Source organism: Capra hircus, chromosome 24, assembly GCF_001704415.2.
Source record: "Capra hircus breed San Clemente chromosome 24, ASM170441v1, whole genome shotgun sequence".
Taxonomy (NCBI): domain Eukaryota; kingdom Metazoa; phylum Chordata; class Mammalia; order Artiodactyla; family Bovidae; genus Capra; species Capra hircus.
In genome coordinates this window covers 22,564,598-22,578,247 of record NC_030831.1, presented here as the reverse complement: position 1 = coordinate 22,578,247, position 13,650 = coordinate 22,564,598, and the positions used below count along the sequence as shown (strand labels likewise).

General features: G+C 42.1%; 1 protein-coding gene and 1 pseudogene across 21 annotated transcripts in view; one reads left to right on the top strand and one right to left on the bottom strand.

The window, feature by feature from the left end:
• Positions 1-13,650, top strand: part of DTNA (dystrobrevin alpha) — a 437,121-nt gene that overhangs the window by 298,688 nt on the left and 124,783 nt on the right. For all 20 annotated transcript variants that reach the window (XM_005696994.3, XM_005696992.3, XM_013974260.2 and 17 more), the window contains one exon: positions 3,014-3,094. In XM_005696994.3, the coding sequence (XP_005697051.2) occupies positions 3,014-3,094 (81 nt within the window). The remainder of the gene's footprint in view (positions 1-3,013; positions 3,095-13,650) is intronic.
• On the bottom strand, positions 12,233-12,956 carry LOC102176840 (annotated as a pseudogene). The gene has a single exon (XR_001297222.2). The product of XR_001297222.2 is annotated as a 60S ribosomal protein L10a pseudogene (transcript).

Below are 13,650 nucleotides of genomic sequence, written 5' to 3'. Positions count from 1 at the left end.
TTTCCTTATCAGTAGTGGTAACAATTGCTTTCTGTACATTCCACACATGTAGGCAACAGCTGTGGCATTTGGGCTAATTTTGAGGTTCCCTGGTGGCCCCGACAGTAAAGAATCTGCCTGCAATATGGGAGACCTGGGCTCGACCCCTTAGTCAGGAAGATCCCCTGGAGAAGGGAATGGCTACCCACTCAAGTATTCTTGCCTGGAAAATTCCATGGATAGAGAAGCCTGGTGGGCCACAGTCCACCGAGTCACAAAGAGTCAGAAAAAACTGACTGACTAACACTTTCACTTCTACTTTTCACTTTGGGTTAACGTCATAAATCTCATTTCGAGGAGATATTAGTCAGACAGAACAGGATCACTGGAATGGGTAAGGGTCTCAAATCCATGTCTGATGATAATGACAATAATAGCAGCATCCATATATTGACCCCCATTGTGTGCCACTCTCTGAGTAGATGGACATTGTACTTGAAATGGCTTTGGACTTGGACATTTTCAACCCAAAAAACTCAAGGAGACGCTACCCCGCCCCCACCTAAACTTTAAACTCTGCGACCGATGACAAGGACTTTTGTACATAATCTCCAGATGCTAATGATGATCACAATAGCTGCGTCCCAATCTTTGAAAAATAAATTTTGTTAAGTGGCAGGGAAAGAAGATGATATGGTTTCAGAAGGGAAATCGAATGACATGGATTGAAGTTACAGGGAGGCAAATGAAAGTCCAAATATAAAGAAGAAATGCCTGCCACTTATTGGTACTCAGCAGTGACATTGAAAACCCTTATAAGGATGTCCATTTGCTCTTAAGTGCTCACTATGTACCAGCTACAGAAAGCTCTGTAGCTGGTAAAGTTAATGCTGTTCTCCTCATTTTATACATGAAGAAATCAGAAGACAAGTAAAAACTTCTCAAAATTCATACAACTAGGAAGAGAAAGATTAGGGTTATTGACTATAAAGCTCATAGTGAAAGTGATATCGCTCAGTCGTGTCTGACTCTTTGTGACCCCATGGACTGTAGCCTACCAGGCTCCTCCATTCATGGGATTTTCCAGGCAAGAATACTGGAGTGGATTTCCATTTCCTTCTCTAGGAGATCTTCCCAACCCAGGGATTGAACCCGGGTCTCCTGCATTGTAGGCAGACGCTTTACCATCTGAGCCACCAGGGAAGTTATATAAAGCTCATATATTGTCACTAAGTTTTAAAATTATCCCTATCATTGGAAGTAATCTTTTATGGCCATTGGCTAAATGCCCATCTTTTGAGAACACATTTAGGCAATTTTTTGCATTGGGTGAAAGTGAGCCCTCCCTCTTTGATCCTTCAAGCATTCAGCACCAATGAATCTGTTTGTCAAGTAATAAACTCTCATAAGAATGAATGTTAATGAACTGTAATAGGAGTAATAGGTGATGTTGTTTAGTCATTAAGTCATGTCCAACTCTTTGTGACCTCACAGACTGTAGCCCACCAAGCTCCTCTGTCCATGGGATTTCCCAGGCAAGAATACTGGAGTGAGTTGCCATTTCCTTCTCCAGAGGATCATCCCAATCCAAAGATACAACTTGAGTCTCCTGTTATTTATAAATAAGTAAAGTTTAAAAAATCCTGCATACCGAGTGGTGCAACCAAAAAAAAAAAAATGTTTTTAATTATCAAAGTAGAGCCATGTACCTTAATATCTGTTATGAACATAAACATGGGCTTGAAAGAAGCCAAATATTTAAAAGTAGAGACCAGACATTAGTTGAACATCTATGTTTTAGAGTCTAGAAAGGAGAAGGAGTCCAGAGGAGGGTGGGAGGATGGCCAGGAACTCAGGTGTCGATGGAACAAGCAGCCGCTCTACAAGGGCTGGTGAGGAGACCAGCCCAAGCCCAGCAGAGGTTTGGGGGCAGAGCAGTGGAGAATGTTGTGGGGTAGGTAGGAGGGGAAGAGCCTGCAGAGGGGCTTGGATTCCGGGCAGAACTTTTAGCCCTGGTGCTGTGGGCATCGGGAGCCACGCCGGATTCTTGAGTAGAGAAGTGGGCTGAGGAAAGCAGTTCTAGAATATGGAGAACACGCTATGTCAGGGAGGAAACGGAGCCCACGGTGGCAGAAAGAATAGCGCTTGTCTTTATTCTCTTCATTTTTTTCTTTTCTAAAATTTATTTTAGTTGGTCTACAATGCCAATTTCTGCTGTATGGCAAAGTAATTTGGTTATACATATATATACATTCTTTTCCATTATGATTTATCATGGGATATTGAATATAGTTCCTCGTGCTGTACCATAGGACCTTCTGTTTATCCATGCTATATATATACTAGTTTGCATCTGCTATTCCCAAACTCCCAGCTGATCCCTCCCTCACCCTGCTCCCTGGGCAACCACAAATCTACAACGGTGGTTGTTTTTGAAAGGAGACTCCTCTGAGGTTGACAGGAAGCTTTGTAGTATAGACACGAGCAATAATAACGATGTATGTGTGCCAAGCAGCATTCCCAATGCTTTAGATTAATAGACACTCATTTATCCTTCAACAGTCCATGAGGTAAGTACTAGTATTATCGTCAGTCCCATTTCCCAGATGAGAAAACTGAGGCCTCTAAAAGCAATTGGTCTGAAGGCACCAAGAGTGGATGCCCAATGTTCAGCCTATGCTCACCTCACAGCGTGTGAGGTGCGTAATTAATCTAATCTGTAATAACAGATTACAGTCCATTAAAAATCATTATTTGATAATATTACTATCTGGTGTCATCTAGCAGTTTAAGTCACAACGTGAGCCGACTGTTCTCAGAAGTGGCAGACACAAACCCATGTACAGGATTGACAACCTGATGTCCCAGAACCTGAGGTGTACGAGACAGACCTCAGGTCTTAAATTTCTATTCTAGCAACGATGAAAGTCAAATTACATGTATCGGTTAGGTCTGCAGTTATTTCGTTTATGACCATGATCACTTCCTTTCCACATGCCAGCAGACCACATGTGTACCTTTTATCTATCCCCAGGGGCTCAAGACCTGGATCGTATCCGACTCTCCACCTATAGAACAGCATGCAAGCTGAGGTTTGTTCAGAAGAAATGCAATTGTAAGTATGCTGGTTCCTTGGGCCAGCTACCCCCATGAATCCTATAGTTTACATCTGTTACTTGGGCTAACTACTCCTGTGAATCCCATAGTTCACATCTGTTACTTGGTTTATTAAAAGTAGGCTTTCTTGCAAGTATGGATTAAAAAAAAAAACTATGTTTATACAACAATAAGAGCTTATGATACAAAAATGGTAGAAAGACTTTTCCCAAACAATTCTGAATGACTCAACTGCTGAAGTATTGGAACAGATGAACCTCTGGATATGTATCCTGCCCTTGAAATGGTTTAAATCCAGATGGATGGGTTTTTCTTTTCTCTAGCTTTGGTATTATAAGCTCCAAGCCCTCCAAATGGCTTCCAAGAACTTTGAGTGAAGTCACTCAGTCATGTTCAACTCTTTGCGACCCCATGGACTGTAGCGCATTAGGCTCCTCCATCCATGGAATTTTCTAGGCAAGAGTACTGGAGTGGGTTGCCACTTCCTTCTCCAGGGGACCTTAACTTTAGAAAATATCAACTATTAAGTCCTCCATATGTTTTCTTTACAAATATAGGGAAATGTTTACAAGCTCCTGGAAAACATTCAAGTTTCTTTCTGAAACTACAAAAATGAGTCCTTTGTATCAGAGCATTAACTACTTTTGCTTACATCAGACCATAGCAAGAGAAGAGACAATGATACTTAGAGAAACAAACTTGCTTTAACTTTTTCCCAAATTTTAACATGTAGCAGCAAGCTGGCTCATCCGTCAGTGAGCAGTTTCACTCTCCATGCCAGGTCAGTACTTCCATCAGATTATCACATTCATTTTCTCTTGAAAAATAGAGTGCTTCCAAGTTCATCTGTAGGAACTTACTCTTTTCTTCTCTGAAAACCGACTGCTATACAATTAATAACTGTTCTCGTTTTCTAGTTCGTATTGGATGAATTTTAAAAATGAAAACCATAATGTTCTCCTGCATACATAGACATAGTTCTTAAATACCTAGCATGGGCATTAGGCACTTGGTGAATGTGGAAACCAGCCGCGTTTACGTCTCTGCTCTCCTGCGATCTCTAGCAAAATGCCTCTTATGGCCCTGGGGGGCCGCCTCCGCCCCAGGCTTCTTAGTTTACAGCTACAGGAATGCATCGGAGACATCTACTCCTCAGCTTGCTCATCTGCAGCTTCTTCCCCAGCTCTAGCAGCTAGAAATTGGGGGCTGAAATTTGGCTCCAGGGACAGGAAGGAAGAAAAAACCAGGTGGGTCAAATATCAAAGATGTGGTTTAGCTTGTTGTGCGTGCGTGCTCAGTCGTGTCCGACTCTTTTGGGACCCCATGGAGTATAGCCCGCCAGGCTCCTCTGTTCATAGGATTTCCCAGGCAAGAATACTGGAGTGGATTGCCATCTCCTCCTCCAGGGAATCTTCCCGACCCAGGGATTGGACCCACGTCTCCTGGATCTCTGCATTGGCAGGCTCATCACAGGAAGTTAAACCAGTTCCCCAAAATGCAATAAAAGAACACTGCAGATGCAGGAAGGAACCAGGGACTGTGCTTGCGGTCCTTCATGTTGATAAGTCTTACATAAAAGCCCTTTCGGAGACTGGTGGTAAAGGACCAAGAAAATGCTCGCACAAGAAAGCTTCCCCTCCCCCCTCAACCCCATCACCTATATGTAAGCAAAAGAAAGAATCTCTGTGATTTCAGCAATGAAAATGATGGAACCCTCTCCCTTTTCTTCATTACCACTCCAATGGGCCTCAGTGTAGATGGAATTCTATCCTCATAAAGCTTTGCTACACAGAGCCTTCCTTAGGCTACTTTCAGTAGAGATGGGGAACTTGGTGGATCTGGCAAGAGGTGATCAGGGACCTCCCCTAAAGAAAGTGACAAAATCAATGTGTATTTTAGAAAAGAAATTGTCAGGTATTGAAGAAGAGTAAGGAAGTGCTGTGTATTGCCTTGGGTGTTATTGAATATTTTTGGTGCTTATCTTCTCTCATTCACCAAATTTAGGGCTCTTCACAGTAGGGTCAATTTTTTTATATGTTGTCTACGTTTTACTTAAATTTCTGAGAACAAGACTGATGTTCAACACATATTTCTCCTTGTGCATTTTGTATAATCTAGGCTATGAAATATTTTGCTGAAATTATATTAGATGCCAGAATAAAATATCTTGAGTGCTTTCCGAAGAATAATAAAAAGACAGCACAAAATGGTAAGGATAAACAAATACATAGCTAATTAAATAAATAAGGAAAAGAGAGAAAGGAGGGAAGAGAGGGAGGGGGGAAGGAAGGGAAAGTAAAGAAAAATGACCCACATTGTTTAGGCAACCCTGTAGCCAGCATTACAAAGGCCGCACTTGGTTGGCCCTAACTGGGTCCAGCAAACCACAGGCCATATCTCATTCCTCCTACTCTCTGATAGAGGCCCTTTCTCCTCTTTGGATACCTCCTTTTCCATTCCCTGCTCCCCTCATCTTTATTCCGCATCCTGAATTATGTCATAACCTCACTGACTCTTTTGAAAAACAGTGGGGAAAATGGTGTTGATCCATCCCTGTCTATCCCTCTGTGCATCCACTCACTTACCCCTTAATTTAGGAAGCTTAAAATGAGCCCCTGCTCAAGGTTCCAGGAATAAAGCTAGAGTGAATGAGATTGGATCACTGCCTTACCGTTGCCCAAAGTCTAATTGGGTAGATGGATTTTTACATAGACAAACAACAGCACGTGGAAGTGTAATAAGGGCAGAGTGTGTGTGGGAGCAACAAGAAGGCAGAGCCTAGACCTAGGTGTGAGGGCTGCTGGCGGGAGTTTTCCTGGAGCAAGAGACACTGGGCTGAGTCTTAAAGAGTGAGTAGACATTACACAAGGAAGTGTTATTTGCTTTGCAAGGTACCTTATCAACTTCACATGTTTTAGCGAAAGGAAGGATATTACATTCTATACAAACTAGGCAAAACTAAGGCTCAAGGGGAAAAAATAAGCATATATTGAGTGCTCTGCTAAAATTAAGTTTCATATTAAAGTTGTTTCTACTTGTGTCAGAGTCTTACATGCAAGCACTATGTGTGCTACTTAAGTTTTCCTTCCTGACAAAAAATATAACAGTTGTATTGAGGTACATGTAAAATGCTCACACAGTTGGGCCTGGTTTATCTTCATCAAAGTTGAAGTCTTCCTTTTAGGAAGATAACCAGCAACACGGATGTATGTGACGTATTAGTCAACATTGAATATATACCCCTCTATTAGAGGAATTTATTTTCTGTCTGCCATAAAACCTAACCCACAGTGTTTTATGGTACCTGGTGTACTCTACAATAAAAGAAATAAGGAAAAAATCCAGGAAGTATGCTTTGAAGGGCATCGCTTTATTGAAAACTCTTACACTGTATTTACTCATGGAAATCAATAGACCTTAACTGAGAACAGGGTGTTTATTTATGGCCCAGACATTATTTATAGTTTGTATATTAACAAAACTAAGCTTTAAAACTACATAATGGAGGGAAAATGTAAAAACTGACACAAAGTCATCACCTAGAAAAAATATTTCTGGGTGTAACATGGGGTATATAGATTTTTAGGAGATTTCTTTTTTATCTAAATTTAAAGATCAAAAGAGCTAGTTAATTCCTCATATTTCCTTCCCTGTAGCCCTTGCCTACTCTGTTGCTAAAGTATTGATTCCTATCACTGACATTTATGTTCATTCTGTTAATACAGTCACTGATGGATGCTGAGAATAGCTCATTGCCATTGTTCTGAAAAACTCCAAAGGAGAGGCCAGAAAACTGTGGCCTGTGGTCTGAATGTGGCTCAGCATCTATTTTGTATCAACCATGAACTAAGAATAGTTTTCACAGACGAGTATTTGATAATAGGGAACATTGATTCACAACTCCGACTAAGCATAATGTTATCCTCCCAAAATAATTCCATTCTTCTCGTTGTTTAAAAATTGGACCCAAGACTTCTTTGGTTGTCCAGTAATTAAGATTTCCCCTTCCAGTGTAGGAGTGGGTTCGATCCAGGGAACAGGAGCTAAGATCTCACATGCCTCGTGGGCAAAAAACCAAAATGTAAAACAGAAGTAATACTGTAATGAATTCAATAAAGACTTTAAAAAATAGTCCATATCAAAAAAAAAAAAAAAAACTTCAAACAAGTGGACTCAATTACTGTATTTTTAACTTCGTAAGTAAAAACGTGGAAACTTGTTTTCTCTACTTAATATCTACACAGTATTACTATATAACACAGTGGTGCCTCTTGGTCCACCAAAAAAAAAAAAAATTTACTAACCTCTGCTAGAAGAAAAGAGTTGTAAGAAACCCGCTTTTAGTAGACTTGCTGATGTTAAGGAACAAACTAGTGGTTATCAGTGGGAAATGGAAAGGGGTAAGAGGCAGTAAAAGGTTAAGAAGGTAAGAGATACAAACTGTTAGGTATCAAATAAGATGCAAATAAATAAAATAAGCTTCAGGCTACATTGTACAACACAGGGAACACAGCCAGTATTTTATAATAACTATAGACGAAATGCGTGCTCAGTCGCTTCAGTCCTGTCTGACTCTTTGCAGCCCCGTGGACTGTAGCCCGCCAGGCTTCTCTGTCCAGGGAATTCTCCAGGCAAGAATACTGGAGTGGCTTGCCATGCCCTCCTCCAGAGGATCTTCCTGACCCAGGGATTGAACCTGCATCTCCTGTTTCCTGCACTGTAGGTGGATTCTTTACCACTGAGCCACCAGAGAAGCCCATAGATGGAATGAAAGTGAAAGTGAAGTCGCTCAGTCGTGTCCAACTGTTTGTGCCCTCGTGGACTGTAGCCCACCAGGCTCCTCCGTCCATGGGATACTCCAGGCAAGAACACTGGAGTGGGTCACCATTTCCTTCTCCAGAGGATCTTTCCGACCCAGGGATTGAACCCTGGTCTCCCACATTACAGGCAGACGCTTTAACCTCTGAGCCACCTGTGAATCACTCTATTGTACACTTGTAACTTATATAATATTGTACTGCAACTATATTTCAATATTAAAAAAAATGATTTTTTTTTCAGGCAAAAGCTTCTTCTTTCCTTCAAATTTCTCCATAGGCTCTGTTTTCCAACTCTGCTTCTTCCCTTTGCCATTCATCTTTGTGCCTTGTCACACCCTCCCTCCCCTGCCATAACTAGCACGTTTTCTAAAACAGCAAAGGAAGGAATGTGTCCAAAAAAATAGGAAACAAAAATTGGCTATTTTATTTTCTAGGAGGACTGAAACAGAATGGAGACTATGATAATATTTCCAATACTCCTTGCTAATCAGCAGTCTTCTCTTTCGCTTCCAGGTATCCTGCTAAATTTCCACAAAATAAATACCCTATATACCATTTACAAATGTGAAAATGGCCACATCTCTGCCTTTATTTTGAACAAATAACCATCTTCTACTAGAAAATGATTTCCTCGGTCAGCGTTGACACAGTTAATGACCCAGATACCCTGTAATGTCAGCAGATCTGTTTTCAGAAATTACTCTGGAGTCAAGGAAACACGGCCTTAAGTTCATGAGCAACAAAAGGCAACAGGAGAAATCAATGAGAAATCTCGAAGTCCTCCTGCTTAATAGTGAGAACAAAAAAGCAAGGAGACGAGAGGATCCTCTCCCCGACACCCGCAGCCAACACTGCACCGTCTTTAGTTCTGCTTACAGTCTGAATTTTCTATCACTCATATCAATTAAAATTGAATTAAAATTGTGTTTAAAAGAAAAAGAGGACAAAAGGTATACATTTGCCTCTGGACTTTCTCTGGACTTTTACTATCTTTCCTCTAGTTAATGAAACATTTTTTAAAAGTAAAGTTTCCTTCATTCAGATATCATTTAAAGTCAGAACACATGCTTTTCTCTATAACTTCTCTAAACTTCTTTCAGGATTTCTTGTGAACCAAAAAAATAGAGTTGTCTATTTACTGAAATGTTTCTCTACCACCGCAAAATTAACCCAAGTGAGTGCTATCTATGTCCTAGGTCCTGAATAAATACTCTCCTATGAATGAATGCTCAGAGGTTAAAGCACCTGCCTGCAATGCGGGGGACCTGGGTTTGATCCCTGGGTCAGGAAGATCCCCTGGAGAAGGAAATGGCAACCCACTCCAGTATTCTTGCCTGGAGAATCCCATGGATGGAGGAGCCCGGTGGGCTACAGTCCATGGGGTCGCAAAGAGTCGGACACAACTGAGCGAGTTCACTTTCACTTTCACTTTATGAATGAATGAATGTGCCCACTGGATTCACTTTTCACCTGCCAAGTGACTAGTCTTAGGCTGCAGGAATAGCCTGCATTAACAAAGGCTAGTATCATACTCATTTTCCTTCAAGCTAGTCTATCAACATATTCCTCATCCTTGTCTCATATTTTTTGTTGTTGCTTTTTCTTTTGGCTGTGTGGCACATGGGATCTTAGTTCCCCAACCCGGGATAGTACCGGCACCCCCTGCATTGGCAGCAGAGTCTTAACCACTGGACCGCCAGGAAGCCCCTCTGCCTCATTGTTAAGTGTGTGGACTTCTGGTTGCCTGTGTCAGTTTTTATCTTTGCTTAACAAATGACCACACACTTGGCAACTGAGAACAACGTTTATAATTACCCAGTTTCTGTAGGTAGAAACCCAACCAGCATGGCTGGACTCTCAGCTCAGAGTCTCATGGGCTGACCTCAAGTACTGGCTGAATCTGTGGTTCTCATCTTGGGGCTCCAGGTCCTCTTCCAGGAGAACTGACTGTCGGTGGAATTCACATCCTTACGGGTGAAGGACTGAGATCCTCGTTTGTTGCTGACTGTCAGCTGGGGACTGCTCTCAGTACCTAAAGGCAAGTCACGTTCTTGCCACATGTCTCCCCACAACCATTCAGAGTGTGAATATCTGCTTCTTTATCCACATTTCTCTCTGGCTCTCTCCTCTGTGACCAACTAGGGGGAAAAAAAAAAAAAAACCCTCTCTACTCTTAAAGGACTCATGTGCTAGGTCTCGCCCACCCAGATACTCTCTCTATCTCAAGACAACTGATTTGGAACTTCAGTTACATCTGCAGTTACCCAGAGCAGTACCGGGATTAGTGTTTAATGGAATAACTGGGACTAGGTGTCTGTCCTTGACGTGCCAGGAACCTTGGGGTGGGGCCAAGCAGGGCATCCTAGGATTCTGCCTACCACATTGCCCAAAGTTTAAAGAAAAAACACAGGCAAGAGAAATAGCACCCCCTCCAAAAGATATGTGTTTAAAAGAGAAAGGTAGGGACTTCCCTGGTGGTCCAGTGGTTACGACTTCACCCTCCAATGCAGGGGCTGCTAATTTGATCCCTTGTTGGGGAGTTAAGATCCCACATGCCTCATGGCCAAAAACTAAATCATAAAACAGAAACAATACTGCAACGGATTCAATAAAGACTTTTTAAATGGTCCCCAGAAAAAATCATTTAGAAAGAAGAGATAGAAGGACTCGCTCCACTCAAAGAGCCAGAAGGAAGAGCAGGAATGTTCACAGGGAAATAAGTGACAGAGCTCAAACCCTTGGAGCAAACGTATCTTTGTATTCTTCCAAATGTGTTTGATATACACTTTCATTCCTGACGTTGAGTCATTCTAGACACTTGTTTAGAACAAAGACAAGTGGATCGCACTAGAATACAATGTTCCCCCAAAATTTCCTGTAGGGAAGTCGGGGGTGACAGCAGGACATAAGCAAGCCCATTAAAGATGCCCGTGCACCAGGCGATGGGACACTGCTTCCCTCTGGGCATGCTGCAGCAATGGCAGAAATGTCTCCCCTTAATCAGGCAAATTTCTGGTAGAGAAAAGCTGAGATTTTAAAGCCTTGATGCTTCTGACGTGGGTTTAATTTAGGCTACTTCTTCCCATTAATTGCCTTTAAGCTCTTAAAGACCTTAAGGCTTAGGTTACTTGTTAGTATTTTTATTTTTAGAGAATGCTGGAAACTTGGTCTTCTCAAGCTGCTATGACTGCATATGCAACCTGTGAAGTAAGCTGACACCTGTAGTCTTGTTTCCAAACATCTGGATGTAACATCCATCAGCGTGCTTCTCTCCTGCTGCTTCTTTATGCCAGGAAGCTATGCCAACTAAGCACTTTCACTCTCACAGTTTAGGAAAGAGCATCATCTTAAATGCCGCAGTCAGTTGGGAAGGAGTGGTATGTAAGGAGGAATATCTTTTCAAGTTTCTCCACCCCCAACTAAAGGAGGCCAGAGAGAGATTCAGTGACCTTCCCTTAGTGATCTGCCAAGCTCTGTTCCTGGGAGCCTGCGGTATCAGCCCAGGGCCAATCAGCAGAGTGATGAAGCAATACCTGGGGGTGTTCTCCCGCAGCCCGCTCCCAGGATCCCTGGGCTCAGGAAACACAGAGGAAACAAAGACAGGAAGACAGGGGTGGAAGAATGACTCCGCCCACATAACCACACCTGTGATTATGCAGGAAAATCCTTCCTGACACCCTTGATTTCCTCTCAGTGAAGCTTTGTTGGCATTTTGTCACCATTGTTAACAAACATTCAGACATTTATTCATTCATTCAACAAATAGGGGCTGAGATTTACTGGGCTCCAAGCATCATGCTTGGGCTTCCCTGGTAGTTCAGTGATAAATAATCCACCTGCAATGCAGGAAATGGTGTGTTCAATCCCTAGGTGGGGACGATCCCCTGGAGAAGGAAAAGGCAACCCACTCCAGTATTTTTGCCTGGAAAATTCCATGAACAGAGGAGCTTGGTGGGCTATAGTACATGGGGTCACAAAGAGTAGGACATGACTGAGCAACTAAACAACAACAAGCATTATGTTTAGACCATGGGTGGCGAGGGGAGTCTGGTAATTTTCCTTCATGTACAAATTTAGTATTAGAATAACCTGAAGTTTCGAATAAATAGGATGTCTATTTATAAACACATTTAAAACCTATTTATAGGACACATCCTATTTATTCAGAGTTTCTGAGTCTGTGGATATCAAATATAGATATACCCTAAAACTTTGCTATTAGGTTGGTGCAAAAGTAATTGCAGTTTTACATTGTTGAGCTTTGCCATTTGGTACTGGAATACACTCCTAAATAAGGATGGTTATGTTACACATCATTTTATTTTATTTTATTTTATTTTTATGGTTTAGTATGGTTTATTAAGCTGTGCCTTAGTACAGACGCTGGGGCTTGCCCATGGTGCTCTTAATGTACAAGGCCCTGACGTTCTGCCAATTTTTCTTGAGCAATGATACCAGGAAGTTGACAGCTAAGTGGATGTTGTACACAAGCTCATCATCTGTCATCTTCACGTGGCCAACAGCCACTGCCAGACACAGAACCTTCTTCATCTGGAACTTGATCATGGACTTCACTTCATCAACTTTGGCCACCATGTTCTCATTGTGGGTCAGCAAGGAAGGGAACTTGCCAGCCTTGTTCAGGCCTGGGCCCAGGATTCAGGGAATCTGCTTGATCAGAGACTCTGAAGCCAAAAAGGCATCATATTTCTTGGCCAGCTTCTTGACCAGTTTCTTATTCTTGTTGAGTTTTTTCAGTGCCTCGATGTCCATGTGGGGGATATCCACAGCCTTGGCCTCATCACAATGCTGCTGGTCCCCCAAGACACACACGGAGAACTTGGGGAGGGGAGTGGACTTAAGCCTGACGGTGCCCGAGAAACGTTTGTCCTTCTGAGGGTCATAGTTCTTCAGGCTGATCTGAAGCTCCACCATCTCCAAAAACTTTCTGCACTTGATCTGGTTCCCGTGCAGGACTTCCCGCACCGCCTCGTAGAGGGTGTCGCCGGAGACTTTGCTGCTCATAGTTCCCTACGCTGCAATAACCGGAAAAGCTGTTATACATCATTTTAATCCACATTTCTCACTTTATGTTTTTTGCTAATGACTCATTACTTGCTGTTTATTTTAGAATAGGGAAGTGATGTTAGACAAAAGGTAAATTTGAGCAACTTTCTTATTCAAGTTCAAAATGGATTGTAAAGCAGTGGAGGCAACTTACAACATCAACAATGCACTTGGCCCAGGAACTGCTAATGAACATACAGGGCGCTGATGGTCAAGAAGTTTTGCAAAGGAAACAAGAGCTTGAAAATGAGGAGTGCAGTGGCCGGCCATCGAAAGTTTACGATGACCGACTGAGAGCCGTCATCAAAGCTGATTCTCTGATAACAACATGAGAAGTTGACCAAGAACTCAATGTCAGCCATTCTATGGTCATTTGAAGCAAATTGGAAATGTGAAAAAGCTTGATAAGTGGGTGCCTCATGACCCGAATGAAAATTTTAAAAAAAATCATCTTTTTGAAGTGTCATCTTCTCTTATTCTACGCAACAACCAGAAACCATTTCTCAATCAGTTTGTGATATGTGATGAAAAGTGGATTTTATACTATAGCCAGCAATGACCAGTTCAGCAGCTGAACCAAGAAGAAGCTCCAAAGCACTTTCCAAAGCCAAATTTCCACCCCAAAAAAGTTCATGGTCACTCTTTGGTGGTCTGCTACCCATCTGAT